At 34.3% G+C, this 18916-nt stretch overlaps 1 protein-coding gene across 1 annotated transcript in view; it reads right to left on the minus strand.

Annotated features, from left to right (window-relative positions):
- Positions 1–1600: 1600 nt before the first annotated feature.
- The window catches only part of LOC122810354 (fatty acyl-CoA hydrolase precursor, medium chain-like), a 336843-nt gene continuing 319527 nt past the window's right edge, over positions 1601–18916 (minus strand). The window contains exons 12-13 of the mRNA XM_044081933.1: positions 2021–2093; positions 1601–1901 (exon numbers count right to left, since the gene is read on the minus strand). Coding sequence (XP_043937868.1) covers positions 1715–1901; positions 2021–2093 — 260 coding nt within the window. The 3' untranslated portion in view covers positions 1601–1714. The remainder of the gene's footprint in view (positions 1902–2020; positions 2094–18916) is intronic.

An 18916-nucleotide genomic window follows, 5' to 3' on the forward strand; every position in this document is an offset into this window, starting at 1 on the left:
TCAGCTTAACCCACTGTATTGTTTCTTCTTAAACAAAGCATTGCATACTAGAGTTTTTACAGAAGTATTATGTGATCTATCTTCACATCATACTTATATCAGTACATATATGTACGTGCATATGTCTGACATTAGTGTCCTAAAGGTCTGGCAGATTCCACAGTGGAGGTCTAGAAGGAAATCCAATGTAGCTTTGATGACACTGCATTCTGACGTGAAGGTTCATGCCATATTCAGTAGAAATAAAATGCATTCTGTTTGAACAAAAAACTGAAAACTGTGCCCTACCTGCCTCTGCCATTATTTTTAGCAGAAATAACACAACTGAAATAATCTTCTATAAAATATACCTTTGATTAATGTACTACAGATTTAACAGACATATCCAGAGAAGATGATATTCACCCAAAACCTAGGCAGATATTTCAGTATAGCTACTACCTACCTGACTCAACCAGACTAAGCCATGCAGGTTCTTCCTTCTACTTCCATCCAGATTCTTCTTTCTACATAAGCTTCTCAGTGATGCTGTATTGCATGATAGCCTATCTAGTAACTTAGTGGCAAGAAGCGAGACATCACAAAGCAGGGCTGTCAAGTATGAAACTCCAACATGCTGATGAAGCGAATAATGAATTCTTGAGGAAATATTGTGGCCTGAATTTAAGAATAAAAAGACTGACTTTAGACCAAAAGGAAATTAATTCCTAGACACAGTCAGCAGTAGAAACAGGCAAGCCAATGGCATCTGTGGGCATTAACTGGCTGTAGTAGTGACCATGCTCCCAGAAGCTCTTGCAGCTTGATTGTAAGCATTGCTGTACATTGGAAAGGAAATGTATGCAACGTAATCACAAACAGCACATGCAAGATGTTTTAGGTCTCAATTTCCAGTGATTTCATTTATTTCAAACTCCATAACCCTATTCACTCAAAGAGGAATGTGCCCTAAGTCCACTGTATTAAATCTTCTTTCTCTGCTCCCAAATACACCTAGTTTTATAACTTCTACATTTACTGTAATTGCTTCCAACTAAGCTATGGTTCTCTTCTGTTTTCTCATGCTTCCTTTCTATCCTGTGACTGATTCCCTGTAGTATTTCAGTTCTGGATAAATATAGCTATATACAGGTAGTTGCTTATATTATTTGTGCTTGATAAGGACTAACAATACTGACTGCTGATGTAGGTTTCTCTTTGTGAGCTGCACTCTGTAAGACTTTGAAATGCATGCAGGACATGAATACATTTACTTTCAGTTTCTGTACATGGCTAATCATCACAACTCTTCAAAAAAGCTACATTTACATCATTTGTAGCTATATGTCACTTCTGGGAACTGAGCACCATGCTTATATAATATTTACTATAGCAGTAGGTTTTTTTTCTTCGCTTGTTACTCCAAACGTATTGTTGCCTTCCATTGTTAATTTGAATGCATTTGTAGGGTATTCAGCATTGTGTTTTTATTTGCTGTCCTCCAAATAAAAATGAGCTATTACAATGAGACATATTAGACTAGTCAACAATATACAAATAAATAAATATTGTTTTGCTTCACTATTTTCCAAAAAATGTCAGTAAAAGAAAAAACAAGATGTTTCCGATAAGATATGTTTTATTTTGTGCCAGTGTAATTATTTTCTTTCTTTGCTCTTTCTCTATGTTATTGGATATAAAACACATTTGCTGCTCTTAATTTGTTTTAAGCATATCATAGTTCAGTGTGTTCAGTGGATTGTTCTGCTACTTTCGTTAGCTGTTCAGGGACAGTTTTTGTCCAAAATGTCACTCTGTTCTCCTTATAGTGACTTGCTATGTTTTGTTTTATATCAAGCTCCATGTATTTTTCTTTGGAATCATAAAGAGGCCATTCTAGCAATCCTTTACCATTGGGAAATCTGTGAAGAAAGAAACATTTTTTTCATTTATGCAGATTCAGATGTCCACAGTGCAGTTATATGATTAGTAAAAAACACTTGGTTATTAAAAGAAAATTTAAAAAAAGTATAGACTTTACCCTTTGTAAGCAAAGTTGGACCAGTATTTCATAACTGTTCTACTTAATGTTTTTTCTTCTTCAGTTACGTTTTCTATGACAAAAACACATTTACAGTGATTAGTAAAACAACCCCCATGCTTCATGTACATAGCACATTACACATGTACATATACATACTTGTATTTCATAGCCTGGTAAATGAATTTAACTGTGTACTTTTACCTCCTGGTGGGTGTGGCTTGAGCCTTTAAAAAAATGAAGTTATCACCTTATAGTTCAAACAAATATTCACATCTCTGGAACCATAAGTGTTACTAGCAAACTGTAAATCGCAAACTATTCAGTATAAATTAATTTTTACATTAGTTGCACTCATTCAGTTTGATGCTTTAAACTTGATTCTATAATCCAAAATAAAGGCAGTGAATATTAATTTTGTATTTTTTATAAACAGCTTATGAAAGCTCAGTAACTATTCAAGCAAGATGCATACTGCTAGGAGAATTTTCTACATACAGTTGTGAGCTTTTACATTAGGCTATGTAGTTCTGTGTTACCTGAATGCTGAGATATTTAGAGAAATATGAAAATTACTACAATACAAATAAACAGTATACAAATAATACAATATCACAGTCAAAGGAGGCAGCAGAACACAGCAGTAAAATTCAAGAATTTAATCCCAGAACAAACAGTGGAACAAACAGTAAGCGCTTTTGCAGCAACAGCTGCTTCATCAGACAAATAAAGATCCAAACTGTAGTACTTTTAAACAGCAAAGCAGCCAATTAGCATGCAAAAACAATTAGGAATTAACAAGAGTCCTTAAAGCCACACCGGTTTACCTACACCATAGTCTTTGTTCTTTGTTGCAGTATACAAATAATATTCAATATCTCTTTAGTTGCGTTGGACAGAGGTCAAATATCAATACAATTGTGTTTGCCATTATGTATGCTTCAAGATAGAATCTTTTGATATCTTGTATGTAGAATGGTTTTGGAATAATTAATGTAAATTTGAACAAGCAATATTTTTTCAAAAACATTTTTATTTTGTTTTCATTATAAACATACACAAATGTACATATAACAAATACAATAAAACAATAACAAACTATTTACAATATTTACATTCATCCATGATGAACAATAATTTTATCCATGAAAAGTTATCAGCACTTGTTCAAAAGGTTTCCCAATTTTTGCCATGAGTTCTTTAACAAATGGTTTGCAGTTCTTTTTTACAAACAACTTTTGCTAAATTAATAAAATCTTTAAACATCAAATTTGTTTACTTTTTCAGTTCAAAGTAATAACTTTTGTGGCAATTGCAAGAAGTGACCAGAGTAACTGAATCTGAGATTTAGGTATTACATTAAGTATAGGAACATTGAATAGGATTAGTCAGTTAGAAATATGACAGTTATCAGACTGTAAAGCATTTACAAAATATCTGAAGTCTTTCCAGTATTGAACAACATTTATACATTCAATGAACATGTGAGCCCAGTTGGTCTCTAGTAATTCATCACAGTTCCAACAATTACTTTCACTGTTTTTTAGTATAAGATTTATTTTATGTGGAGTAAAGAAACTCTTACTCATAAATGTCCATGTATACAATCTCCAATATAATGAAGAAGAGGGACCATACGTAGAATTCAATAACATTTTTTGGATTCAGCAGATATTTGTTCTCCATTAATCTTTACATAGTAATTCCAAAAATCTGAGTCAAACTTTAGAGTGTCTTCTCTTAGTATCTTACAGATAGGTAAGATATTTAATTTTTGATTATCTGACTTTTCAAGACACCTAATAAAAAGCTGAATCAAACTTGGTATAGATTCAGTCTCTAGGTTGATTGATACTCTCATTTTGTTTTCTATAAACTGCCGTAATGAGTGTATAAAAAAACAACAGTCTTGACTATTATCAAAACTACATAAAATAGAGTTTGCTGGTTTAATACTCTTATTTTCAATAAACTGATGCTAGAATATCAAGTTATTTTCCTTTAATTTTTGCATCGCATTGATGTTGAAAGAATCTAGGCACTCACGAAAGTATGCTATAGGGAATATATGAAATAAAAATTGTTTAATGTTGTAATTATAATCAATTATATTTTTAAAGTTATTAAATATTTGATTAATGCCATAAGAAAATTGATCAGAGTTCTTATTAAATAAACAAAATTCATGTAAAAGCCAATGAACTCTACTAATTCCATATTGTTCCTTAAATTGATTTTCTATAGTTCTGACATCAGTTATATGAATCTCATGCATTGTTTTCCAGCCAGAAATATAGGTAGGTGTGATCCAGTGTAATATTACATTAATTATAACTGATTTGGAATAAAGATCTAAGCTATGGAATGCTATTCCATTACTGTTCCAAGATCTAATGTACCATTTATATGCCATCCTAGTTTTAAAGGGAACCATAAAAATTTAAGTAGCATGAAATCTAATTTTTTAAATAAGTTTTTGGGAGGGGGTAGTATCAATGATTGTATATAAAACAAAGTTTTAGGTAAAATTATCATTTTAATTAAAGAGAGCCTATCCTCCATTGTGAAGAACATTTTATTCAGTCTTTTGATTAGTTCACTAATGGTGGTTATTAAATTATTGTAGTTTAGTTTAACAGACCCTTTCCATGTACTCTTTATACTGACGCCCAAATATTCTAATACATCATTCTCCCAATTATACCACCTATTTTATCTTAGGTTTTTGTTGATTTTTTTGTTAGTAATATTTTGGATTTTATTATGATTAAATTTAAGCCCTGAAATTCTTTCATATTTGCTTAAGGTATTTATAACATCATTCAAAGAACCATCAATATCACCCAACATTAACAACATATCATCAGCAAATAACTGTATCTTAGGACAATAGTCCTTATTAATTTGAAAGCCTTTTATATTTTGCTTGTTTCTGATATATCTAACAAAAGGTTCCATTGAAAGAGCAAACAATAATGGTGACAGAGGACAACCTTGTCTTGTTCCCTGGAGGATTTCTAGTGGTGAGGCTTGACATGATCCGATTTTCACATAAGCTTGTGCCCCACTATAAATTTTCATTATTAAGTTGACAAAATCTGAGGAGAATTCAAAACCAATCAGAATTATTTGTAGTTAAGACCAACTAACAGAATCAAAAGCCTTTTCTATGTCTAGGCTGATAATAGTTGTTTTTCTTGTATTTGAATGCTATGTCTATTAATGATAGTAATTTAATAATGTCATCTTGTACTTTTCTATGAAGAATGAACCCTGTCTGATCATTATGTATTAGATTAGATAATATTTTCTTTATCCTACTAGCTAATATTGTCATGAAAATGTTATAATCAGTGTTTAGTAATGAAATTGGCCTATACGAATCACAAGATTTGGGGTCCTTACCTTGTTTTAAAATGGGGGAGATAACTGAGTATTTCCACAATGGGGGTGTTATACATTTTTGCTTAACCATAGTAAAGGCACTCATCATTTTCTTTATTATATAGTCAGGAAAATTATATATAGTTCAGGAATTATTCCATCCAGTCCCAGAGCTTTATTATATATTAACATTTTTATTTGCTCTTTCACTTCTGTTAGTTTTATTTGTTTAATATGTTATTTTGTTGCACTGACACCTTAGTAGTTATATTTTCTTGAATAAAAGTATTTATTACATTATCTGTGTCCAAAAGTGGTGTGTTATTATTTATATCTTTATAGTAGTTTTTGAACACTTCTAATATGCCCATTAAGTTAGATGTACTCTTAACTGAACCATCACTTTTATATTTAATCTCATTAATAAGATTTTGTTTATTTATTTATTTATTTTTTTTGGATCTTATCACTATTTTATGTAGATATTTGGGATTTACAGCATAAGATTGTAATTTCAAGTTTTCCAGGTTTATGGCTACCTTACGATTCAAAATTTTAAGAATTTTTTTATTTAACTTAGTAATTTCATTATGTGCTACTTTGTTATTTGGTTTTGCATCCATTTTTATCTTGTCTATGTTTTTTTGTATGTCTAAAAGTTCTTTGTTCCACTCTCTCTTTTTTAAGGTACCAAGATTTTATTCCACCATATATATAAACTTTAAAGGTGTCACATAGTATAGTATCAGTCACTTCACCATTATCATTTGTTTCCATAAACATGTCTATTTCTTTTATTATCCATTCCCTAAAGTCTTTTAACTTAGTTATGTAAGCAGGAATTCTCTGCAGAAATCTTAAATCATCTGTATACATTGTTAATGTAAAGTTTATAGCATTATGGTTCAAAAGTGGACAAGTCATTATACATACGTTACTTATTTTAGAGCATATATTATTTGATACAGAGACCTTATCAATGTTTGTTTGTGTACCAAACTGATATGAATAGTGAGTACAGAATAAGGAATAATGTTCTCTTAGACCATATATATATTTAAGGTTCATCCGGTTTGTAAAGTCATTTATCTTCTTGGCTTGAGATGTTAGTTTTATTTTACCATTTTTAGAAGTATCATTGCCTGATAATAGGCAGTTAAAATCACCGGTTGCTACAATTTCCCTTTTTGCATTTAAAGTAATAAGGTCCAGATATTTGTCAACATATTTAGTACTCAGTCCTGGTATCCAGTACGTATTAATCAAAGTATAATACTTCCTATTGGTTTCCAAAATAAGCATTCTTAGCATCCCATCTTTATCTGAAATTGTATCTATAATTCTTGGCATAGTATAAGTATTTTTCCATAGGATAAGAGTGTCCCATCTCTTAGTTTTAAAACATGAATCAGCCAGAATGATATAGCCATTGAATGAGTATGTTTTGTAGATCTTTTTGTAATAGAAGTTTTTTTGTAAAAAGATGATCTGGGCTTTATGCATTTTGATATATTTAGGCAAGCCAGCTCTTCTGACATTATTGTTCAAACCATTAATATTTAATGATAAACATTTATGAGCCATTGACTATAATGTGTACTTTATTACTAAATGAAAGACCTTTCTTCTGTGTTGACTTGAAATCTACTGAAAACTTAGTTATCATGGATGCATAATGTATATTAAGCACTACTTTCAAAAACCCAAAGCTATTTACAAACACATACATGAAACATAAAGTTTCTGGTTTAGTTAAAAACTTACCTAAACCATCCATCCACCACCTCTCCAATACCAAAAGACACAAATTATCCATCTCTGCTTACAATATAGTATAAAAACATAAAAAAAAGCATTATGAAAGCAGCTAAAGAAATCTGAATCCATGAAATATACATTAGAATAAGAGTGTCCAATATATCTGAAGCTACATGATTATGTCATATACGATAATAGCACCTCTAATACATAGATATTCCAGAAATACACATCAGATCAAAGTATGTATAAACATTAGAAGCTGAAGGTTAAAAAGATTGTCAATATTTCCATGTCTTTTCAAGAAACATCAGATAATTTAACCATTTTATCAGTCATCTAACATTTTTCATGTAAGTTATCTGTTAAATATATATATATATATATATATATATATATATATATATATATATATATACTACTTATATGTATTAACAATATCTATGTTGACGTCTTTCATCAGGAAGGGGGGCAGATAGAGAGAGAGAGCAAAAAAGGGGGCCTCACAACCCTCTGTTTAGTTACTGAAGGTTTAGTTACATAGCATACGGCTGATGTTAATATGCATAATAAGTTTTCTAATGCAGCTCCTAGTTCACTTGATGTCATTTAGTTACTAATAGTGTCATTGAATCTGCAGAATATATGCATCTATAAGAGAACATAGGCCTTTTCAAAGGAGTTAAACATTTTTATCCGAACTAATTATTTACCATTTAAAGTATCTAGTGAAGGATAACAGAATTGCAAGAGAAAGGTACAACCATTTAACAAGTTCAAAAGGTCAAATGATGTCATCACTGTTGTTTCCTCAAGCTGCAGCTTCATAAACTTGTTAAAAGTATCTAAATAGGCTCATGCACAATAGACGTTGTCTCTAGTTTAGAAAAAAGTATTTTTGGAGGGAAATTCAGATCTTAAAGCTTTTAAAGTTTACAGAAAGCAAAAAAAAAAATGCTCAAGCTGCCTTGTCAGTGCATGTCATGAATCTCCACAATGAGAACAGTGATGCAGACCACCTGTTTCCTCACAAAACTTCAACTTCATGAAAAAATTAACCCTTTTATATAAAAACAGCTATTTAGAAGTAGCAACAACTGCCTCAAATCAGAAATCATATTATAACATTTCAATCGTTTACCTGCCAATTAAAAAAGGGAACCCAGTATGTATGTGTGTGTGTGTGTGTGTGTGTGTGTGTGTGTATGTATGTAGATATATATATATATATATATATATTGCCACAGCGGAATCCGGTCCACTAATGACTGGCAGTAGATTTTTATGGTGCTGAGTTGCCAGCCCAATGCCCAACCTTCAGTGAAGGCATGCCCATTCACACATGTCTTTCGTTGGCCACTCGACTGCGGGGAGGACATGCAGACTCCACACAGAAGGCACTCCAGCCGAGAATCGAACAGGAGAACCTCTTGCTGTGAGGCAACAACGCTACCGCTGTACCACCGGGGCTTCTCTCTCTCTCTCTATATATATATATATATATATACATATATATATATATATATATATATATATATATATACTTATATTTAACTATCTATAAAACACCATTAATGTACTGTATTAATGTTTAAATGTATCTAAACAAAGAGTCTAAAGCATCTAGTTAGAAACACTAATCATAAACACCTTGTTACCTCCACCACTGACCCACTAGAAAAAATGTACTTTGGTATTAAGTCAAATTATACTACTAATGAAGAATTAGAAGACATACATCATTTGTAGTTATTTAAAAGGGATAGGTATGTAAAGTACTTATAATGGGGAAAAGAGAGAAAAGGAACATTGGTAACAAAAAAATAGGAAGAAAGAAGAGGGAGAAAATGTTATTTAAATACTTAGTACTATATGTAATTAAAAGAAGTAGATATAGATAGGAAAAGAGGAAAGTTAATAATAAAAATGATTCACATTACCTTACAGCATAGACACTTTCCAGAATCAAATATATTATGATTCATAAAACGAAGCATTTAAAATTAGAAGGAATTTATTCATTTGTCCTTTCGTTTCTTAATTTTGTTTGCTCCTTCCTTCACAGACCATCCATTTTTTGTTGCCTGTCTCTTCAAACTCTGGGATGACCATTCCATTTCTTCTATGTCTGACAGTATTTTCTTCTTTTGGATAAATTGTGTTTCTTGTAGAGAATCAAAGATCTTCACTGCTTCTGGCAAGTTGATTTTTATTCTTGCAGGAAGAAGAATGTGAGCTTTAATATAGGCTTTTTTCAAGGACTTCATTAGAGGAACACACTCCTTTCTTCTGGCTATGACTGTACAGGTATAGTCATTGTCAAAACGAATAACGTTTTCACCCATCTTGATAGGGGAATTAGTCCAAGCTGATTTCAGCACGAAGTCCTTGTGAAGCTGGATTTGCCAGGGACCGATGAGCCCTCTCAATTCCAAAAGAGAAGGGATTCAGGCATGTTTAGTGCTGATGGAAACCACTTATTGAGGAATTGAATCATGTTAGCACCCCCTTCTTTCTCAGGAATTACATATATTCTTATGTTATTCCTTCTGGATCTACTTTCAGGGTCTTTCAGTTTCTCAATCAGCCTGGTGTTTTGTTTCAGAAAAAAAAAAATTTTGATGTTCATTTTTTGTCACCCTAGTATCTAGGTCAGTTATTGTTTCCTCTAAGGCAAGAATCTGTTCAGATTGTTTTTTTTTACTATTCCATTTAGAAGTTCCAGTTGTTTGTTTGATAATATCCATTTTGTTTTTGAATTTGTCCCATTTTTAGTGGCAGTTCTTGGAGGATTATTATTATAAGATGTAGTTCTTTCTGCACTGCACTCTCCTGGTGTGGGTTCATCGAGTTATTCATCTTGAGATCTCCAGTAGAAAACTTGACAGGAATAATTAAAAAATTCTCTTGACTACATATTAATTTTTAGAAAATAATAAAGAGTCTATGTTAATCTAACGTTTAGTATACTTTTAGTTAGATCTTTCTAAAAATTAAAGTATATTTCCTGTCAGGATATTAAAATCTAAGCAGAGCTATGGATTTCTGCTGCTATCAGACTGGCATCTTGTCCATGCCCTGCTCGAACAAGCAATATTTGATGCCTGGAGGCGTCAGTAGGAGGTAACTGCAGAAATGCCTGGAAGCTTACTTATTGGTGAACGGTTCCCATTCAGCAGGTGTTCATTCAATTGTATGATGTGTGTGTGTGTGTGTGTATGTATATATATATATATATATATATATATTCATATACGGTTTTTATATACATTCATATACTGTTACAGCATGTTTTGTCAAATGTTGCTTTTTTCAACAACTGCTACAAGTGGTGAAGATTGTTGAAAATACAGATAGTCGAAGTGCCGTTTCTTCAAAACTGTTGAGTGGGATTGGTAGGGGGTACATGTGTGTCTGGGTGTTAGAGTTAGGGTAATAGTTAGGTAAGGATATAGTTTGCATGCTTGTGTGTGTATTTTAGGGTTAGGGTCAGTTAGTTAAGGGGTTAGATCATACGTTTGTAGTGTGTGTTGGTGCTTGTTTGTGTGTATGAGTATGTCTTGTGTAGTGGTAGTATTACAAGAATGGTATTTTTTATGGTATGGTGTGGGGTAAGGGTGAGTACACATTACTGAGGTAATACAGGTGGGTGAAGAAGAAGAAGAACATAATTTTTTGCTGCAACCCCCACCTGAGGTCCTGTGTGCCCCATACTCCCTACTAATTATATACACAAAATCAGAGATCACACAAAGATGGATAAGAGCCCAGCAATTGTGCAATCTCACATACCTGTCAATCACCGGAGATGTTTTCCAGTGCATCTTGAAGGTATTTGCTACCATGTAAATGCTTATGATCTGTCTGAAACTGCTTCTGCACTATCTGCTACATCTTTTGCAGAAATATGTGCATTAGATGGGTATTGTAACAGTCTCCAATGCTTTCTAATTATAATACTTTCCTGGAAAAAGAAGAAACATCTTCACAGCCATTCAGGTGTCCTGCTAGCTCACTGACTACTAATAATGACAGCAGGAACTGAGTCATAGGATGATGCCATTGGTTTACTGGTCAGTTCATGTCCCCCTACATACCTATGGTCATGAGCTTTTGCCACTGACTGAAAGGATAAAAAAATGAATGCAAACTGCAGAAGTTAGGCTCCTCTACAGGGGAGCTGGACTTGCAGTCCATGATACCATGAGCAGCTTGGCAAACTGAGGAAACCTCTTTGTATAATCAGTGCTCTTCCTGCTTGACAACAGTCCCTGAAGTGTTTTGGCCATCTTGTGAGAATGCCCCTGACTACCTTTGTTGGAATGTGTATAGACCCCAATGGAATTAGGCCCTGTGAGGACCTAGGAAAGGATGGAGAAATTATGTCACTCAGATCACCTGGGAATACCCAAGAATCCCACAAAATGTGTTGTAGCTTGCCGCTTTTAATGGAAAAGTGTGGACTCCTTGCTCATCTTGGTAGGACCAGGATCCTCACCAAGAAAAGCATTTTAGTAAATTGATGAGTGGTTTGCGTTAAGCAGACAGAGTGCACTAATGGCCAAAAGCATAAGTATTTGAAGCTACTGCCTTTTCATGCAGTGATGACCATGGCCTATAGCATATTAGAACTACAGCAGCAAATATAAACTTAAAATACATATACTCAGAAACATTAAATAAACGACTATATCGTAATAACACAACCAGTAAATAAATAAAAGACGCTACTCATAAAGAGAGAAAGAAATTTAAAATCAACATCTGTGCATTTTAACTTTTGTCATTTTAATGTTTGTGCTTTAGTTTAAAAGCAGTCTACTTTCAAATTGTACATTTCTGCCTTCCTTGGACACATCAGTCTGCTTAAATATACATGCTTATTTTATTTACACTTTTTTACCCTAAAGTAGTACATACTTTAACTGTAAAAGTTTCTATGGGATGGCTTTATCATTCCAATGCAATATCAGATGCTTAATTAACCCCCCCACCAGTAGTTGAAGAGCAAACTCCATTAAATAAGTTAAAAAAAGGTAGCTCTGCATTGCTTAAGTACAAACAGCCTTGTGACATTACTTTGCTAGTCTGTTAGGCTAAGACTTTGACTACAGCGCGTGCTTAGCATCCTTTTAGTTACATCAGCCTCTCATGCACTAACCATTATTTCACATTGCTCGTTATGTAAAACTGAAGCTAAGCCATCAAAAGCTGCTTCATATTTTTAAATTCCTAGTTACTAAAGCAATACATTTCTAGCTGCATCCCCAAATATCCAAGTCCTGTGTTGTGCACCTGTGTGGACTGATTAGCAGGTAATGATCCCCAGTGGCCAGCTTTCTTCACTCTCCAAGCCACGAAACCTGGACTACAACAAAATAACTTAAGCCATTAACATGACCATTCATAGTAATAATAAAAAAGGAGAACAAATTCAAGCATCTGTAGAACTACACAACTCAGACATTTTATTTATAAGATAAATATGACTAAAACATCACTTTAAAGATAAGAATTAACCATGTAGATACCTTACAACAAGATCACACAAGCTATCTTTACAAAAATTTCCTTAAACTGCATTTTATTAAAAAAAAATCCCTCCAGGAAAAAACTCCATTACAACAGCAATCCCATCAGGAAACCAAAAATAATCTGTGCTGGTGACATAGACATAAATACTGACTGAGCACAAAATGAACAAACTACCAAACTGCTCATGCCTGATAGCCTAAACAAATCCATCATTCTATCAGCAGGCAAAGGCAACACATCACAATACAAAGTATCTAATACTAGATAATTGTACAGAATGGCATCAATATTACTTTGGATGGAATATTTGCAGACCAAGTCTGAAGCTACCACTCTACATTTTTTCAACCAGGGAAAGGATTCCTTGAAACATAAACTACTGAAATCACAGAGCTATAAAACCTACATCCATACTAACGTTTTCATCGCATTCATATGAGTTGCCAAGCAATTTACTCTGGTGCTGCAGTAGTGTTGTCGCCTCACAGTAAGATGTTGTCCTGTTCGATTCTCAGCTAAAGCGTCTTCTGTGTGGAGACAGGGCGTCAGGGCTGGCAACTCGGTACATAAAAATCTACTGCCAATCATTAGCGAACCGGAGTTCCGCTGTGGCGACCTCTAACCGGGAAAAGCCGAAAGATATAACAACCATCAATATCTTGCCAATACCCACCTTTTGGCTGTATCCCCTTTGTCAAGGAGGAGTGAGCCAGTTAGTGCTGGGGTAAGCTTGAGAATACACATACAGTCACCCATGTTCTTTTTGAAAGGCTATACTATATCACAATGCTTAACCTGCAGGGGGAGCTTATTTTAGAGATGGCAAGGCACTGTAAAATGAATCACTTTCTCCACTGCTGTCTATTCATTTGCTGGTGAAGGTTTAGGTCCATGGTTCTGATGGAGATACAGAATATAAAGGGCAACAAGGTCTTTAATGAAATTTCAAGTGAGGCACAACACACACCTCAAGAGTTTATAAGATACTGAATAAAGGCATTGAGTTTCTAGACTTTCTTGGTACCTCAGGGTCTTTAAGCCTGAAATCTTCTTAGCAAGAACTTGTACATCCTGAAGAGAACATAGTATTCTATAACTGGTCTAATCTGCGCTGAGTACAAAGGAATGATGACATCTTTAGATCTGGTTGATACACCTTTTGGTATTAGTTATGCTAAGTAGATGGATTTTCTGACTACAGTTGCCACAAAGATGATAAAAGGAGAGGAAACTGTCCACACTAGTACTCGGATCCCTGACTACATTTTCATTTAGTAATGGAGTATTGTCTGTTTTACATGTTGAAGCTAACAGTGTTTGCCAAATAAAATACTATACTTTTGAAATGATGCTATACTTTTTTGTATGTAAGTTGATCTCATTTCCAGAGCACTAGGTAGTAACTAGGGTAAGCTCTTTCTGAATGATGATAAAGGTGTATACAGGTGCGGAGGGGGCTGTGGGGGTCTTGACAATACTACAGTTTGCAGTCACTTACAAATTTAGTTAACCAGAGGTAATGGTTCTCAGTTTGGAGATCAAAGAAGTAAATGCTGACATGAAGGGATCCTGATGCAGAATCCTGAGGGACTCTGCAGGTTATCTTTATAGATTCAGGTGAGGCACCTGCCACGAGTGATGAGGGGTCTGTCTTTTAGCCAGTTTGCTATCCTTCTTACTATGTAACGATGTAAACTTACAGCATGTAGCTTGATCACAATGCTGACATGGGGTATGGCATCAAATGCTTTGGCTAGGTTAAGATATGCTGTGTGACTGTCAACAGCTTGTGTGACCTTCTTGAATAAGTTAACTAGATTTAATAGGCAGGCTATTACTTGGATGAAGCTAAATTGTTGAGGGCATAACCTAACGAGATTGTTGGCATCATAACTGATGAGATCATATTCTAAATAAAACACAGGATTGTGGGTCAGCCAGCTCAGGCAAACTACTACCACCATTTCTAAAACTGGTCTAGCTTTCCTAGCAATTCCATTTACAGTATTTATTAAGTGAAGTTTAAGGAAGGGAAGAGTGCCATCCCTACGGAAGGATAATTATTGTCATCCTACTCCATAAAGGTGGTACTTCAACCAAATCAAACAATTTCAGACTAGCATTCATTTCTAAATATCCTAACAAAAAACTCAGAATATTAATATGTCAACATCTACATATTGAACAAAACATTCTCAGTGCTAGTCAATTAGATTTAAAAAAGATCATTCAGTTTTTGCACTCTTGATCTCAACGGAATATATTTGAGAAAAATTTAACATGGGACAAATGGTAACTGTAGTAGACCTTGACCTTTCTGAAGCCTTCAATACCATAAGCCACTCATGAATACTAACCAGAGTAAATGGCCTTGGCCCTCATCCAGAGTCCTTGAAATGGTTCCACAGTTAAACAACTGGCTCATGTTTGTAAGATGGAGATAACAGCTATCTACCCTGTCACAACAAGTAAAACTGCAATGGAAGGCTTCAGATTAAGGATATAATAATTCAGCATTTATCTTAACAACATGCCTAAACATGCATCAGGCCTTCAGATAATACAATATTCAAATGATACAGCCCTGAAAAATTCTCCAAGATAAATTCCTGATCCCAGAAAATTGGCTCAAACATTCTAACTAACTTCTTAGCCCAAATAAAAGCAATACCATCCTATTTTACTTGCAGTTACTACTAGTCCAACTAGGCTTCTCTCCAAAACTTAAAGTTAAAACAACACAAGTAACACCATTATAAACACAAAAACAGCAGAAAAAAACACAAATGATAACCAATAAAATTAAAAGTGGTTCGGGCACACCAGAAAATAGCTCAGTTGATTTATTGCAGTAAAATTCCACACAAGTGCTTTCGCCCTGACAAAAATGCAGTGCTTTATCAAGTGAATAAAACACATACAATTACAGCCATTTAAATATCCTGTTTCTCAAAAAATGCGCCAAAATGTCTTAAAGGTGTATAAACTCAATCACTACATACTTAAATAAATAACAAGCAATTCACATTTTTTCTATGTAAAAATAATACAATCTCTTAAAAAACATAAAATATTAATAAATGTTAATGTAGGTGTACAAAATATACCAATGTTAAAATTTTCTAGCCTTCTTTATTAAATATGGCTTAATTGAAATATGGTCATTCAGACCTGCGGGGTTAGTTGCATTGAGCTTAACTTGCCAGTAGGTTTCCCTACAACTGAGCCAATTCTCCCACTCTCCCAAATAACACCATTCCCAACTTTGAAACAGATATCTACAATGCATGATAAACGCCATGCTGTCCATAGAGCAGCAAATTAAATCCACTATCAAAATGCATTGTTATACTAGGCAGACATTTATAGAGTGCAATAATATCTAACCATAAATGTCAGAACTAAACTGATACCTCCATCAATTCACTTCTGGTTATTTTATGGCTGTATTAAATATACAGGTATCTCTATCACCCTTGAAATCAAACTGGAGCATATACACCATGACACTGCTAGATATGTGTCGCTCATCCAGTCAGGATAAAACAGACAAGTCTTTGTGGGTTCTGTTCAAGCAGCTTTATTATGTACAAACACATCATGATTGAGGCTTAATAATTTTAACTTAGATAAACTTATAAACAAACTAGCTATTACACTCATACATGCTCAGTCTCTGGCTGCACTCTCAAAATGTCCCTGAAGCAAGCACGTGTTCTCTATTAAAATGCACGTGCTGACCTTGAAATGCTTCTTAAAAGTACAACACACACGCACACACACTATTCTACATCCTCCCTCTTTGAGAAATAAATCATGCAATATTCACGACGTTAGTTGACATGCAATCAATATAAATAATTCTTTGTCATGCAATTATACAGAACTAAATACATATAGACAATTATGTCCAGGTTGCTGTATATTTCACATTAGGTCTGGAAATATGACCAAATCGTGTGACATAGAAATTAGAATTAGGTCTAGCAACTCGAACTGTCTCTGCTGAATGTGCAACCTTAGGAATATCATAACATCATCAGGAATGGAAGTAGAAGTTAAGACATGTTCTGAAACAGGAACATTGCCTGGAATGCTCTAAGATCAAGAGTCTGTATCACAGGAATAATGCTGCGATATTGATTCTGGTACAGGAAGGAGATGTCTGCGATTTCTCCTGTACTCCATACCTTCAGATTCTACGAAGTAGGATCTCGGCTCGGTACATTTACCTGTTACTCAATCTGGTCGAAACCTTTCACCATTTGTATCTTCAATGTCTCGCCTTCTTTCAATGGACGAAGAAATCTGCTTGATTTATCACAGCTGGACTTCTGGAAAGAACGCTTTCTGAATAATTGGGCTCTCTCTAATTGTTCTGTTGTTGCTAGCTTTAGGCCTCAACAAACTGGAACTAATAGGCAATGTTGTTCTGGTTTGCCTACACAGAAGTCTCTGAGCAGGTGAGCCACGTATATTGTCACGGGCTATGTTTCTGAGATTAATTAAATTTAAAAAGACATTGGTATTATTATGCTTTGACCTCTCAAGTAATTGCTTTGCACTCTGTACTGCATGTTCATCTAGTCCATTTGACTGTAGATATTCTGGACTACTAGTAGTAACATATGCAAACTCCCATTCTTTTATAAATTTCTGAAACAACTGACTGGTAAATTGGGTACCATTGTCAGAAATAACTTTGTGTGGACTTCCATAGACTGAGAAATGACGTTTCAACTTGGTGCTAACAGCAGTGGACATTAGATTAGGTAGTAAATCAATCTCAAACCAGTTCAAATAAGAGTCTACCAACACTGAGTAATGCTGATATATTAGTGGCTACTGTTGGTCAAGGTAGTTCAGGAACTTGACTTAGCTTAAATGGTTCTTTTTGCAAATGCGGTTTGGTACTATTCCATACTGAACAAGAAGAAAGTACTTTATCAATGTCTTTTACTAGACAAGGCCAAAATACTAGTTCTCTCGCTCTCCTTTTGGTAGATTCATAACCTGGGTGACCACAATGCAAAATCTGGATATATTCATGTTGTAAGGTGCAGGAACAACAATTCTAGGACCTTTGAAAATAATGCCATCTTTCATCAACATCTCATCTCTGTAAGGAAAATAGGTTTGCACTTCAGGTAGTACACTAGATTGCTTTGATGGCCATCCAATATTAATGTAGTGGTTCGGCTTTTGCAAAACTGGACCAGTCTTTGTATGATCTCTCAGCTCAAGTCTCGTAGTAGAAAAATTATACACTTCCATGACGTCAAAGTCAAAGTTCTCTGCATGAAGCTGTTCCGTTGTATTTCTGGGTGATCTGGATAAGGTATCAGCCAGATAAAGAAGTTTGCATTTTGTATAGACCATTTTGAAGTTGTATTTTTCAATTTGAGCATCATTCTTTGTAATTTCACTGGAGCTGAATGCATAGGCTTCTTTAGAATAGTAACTAGAGGTTGGTGATCAGTTTCAATCGGAATAGCTCGACCATAACATAATCATGAAACTTTGAACATGCAAATACTATTGCCAAAAGTTCTTTCTCAGTTTGAGCATACTGCATTTCAGTTTGGTTAAGAGTTATAGATGCATAGGATACTGGTCTGCCTTTTTGAAGTATAACTGCACTGAGACCAAATGTTGAAGCATCACAGGAAAGAGTTACTGGTTTATTGACATCATAGTATCTTAATGTAGGTGGGGTGGCAATTTTCTGCTTAAGATCTTCAAATGCCTTCTGGTGTTGTTCCAACCAAGACCATATAACATTTTTGCAAATCAGCTTTCTTAAAGGTGCTGTCAACGCACTGAAATCTGGTTTAAACTTGCCTAAATAATTAACCAAACCAAGAAAATTTGTAATGCCTGAACATTATCTGGGACTGGCATCTCAAGAATAGATGCTTGCTTGGACAGGTCTGGTCTCAAGCCAGTGCTAGTAAATAAATGACCTACATATGTAACTTCTGTTAGTCTGAATTTGCACTTCAGAGGATTGAGCTTTAAGTTCACGTTATATGCTCTGTCTAGAACTTTCTTAAGGTTTCTGTCGTGCTCTGCGTCACCATTGCCTCTAAGCAATAAATCATCTATTATTATGGCACAAGGATAACCTGAAAAAATGTGTTCCATTGCAAGCTGAAAGACCTCTCTTGCAGAATTTATTCCAAATGGCATCCTGAGGAATCTATATCTGCCAAATGGGGT

Source organism: Protopterus annectens, chromosome 8.part1 (genome assembly GCF_019279795.1).
Source record: "Protopterus annectens isolate FY-2018-M chromosome 8.part1, PAN1.0, whole genome shotgun sequence".
NCBI classification, from domain to species: Eukaryota; Metazoa; Chordata; order Ceratodontiformes; family Protopteridae; genus Protopterus; species Protopterus annectens.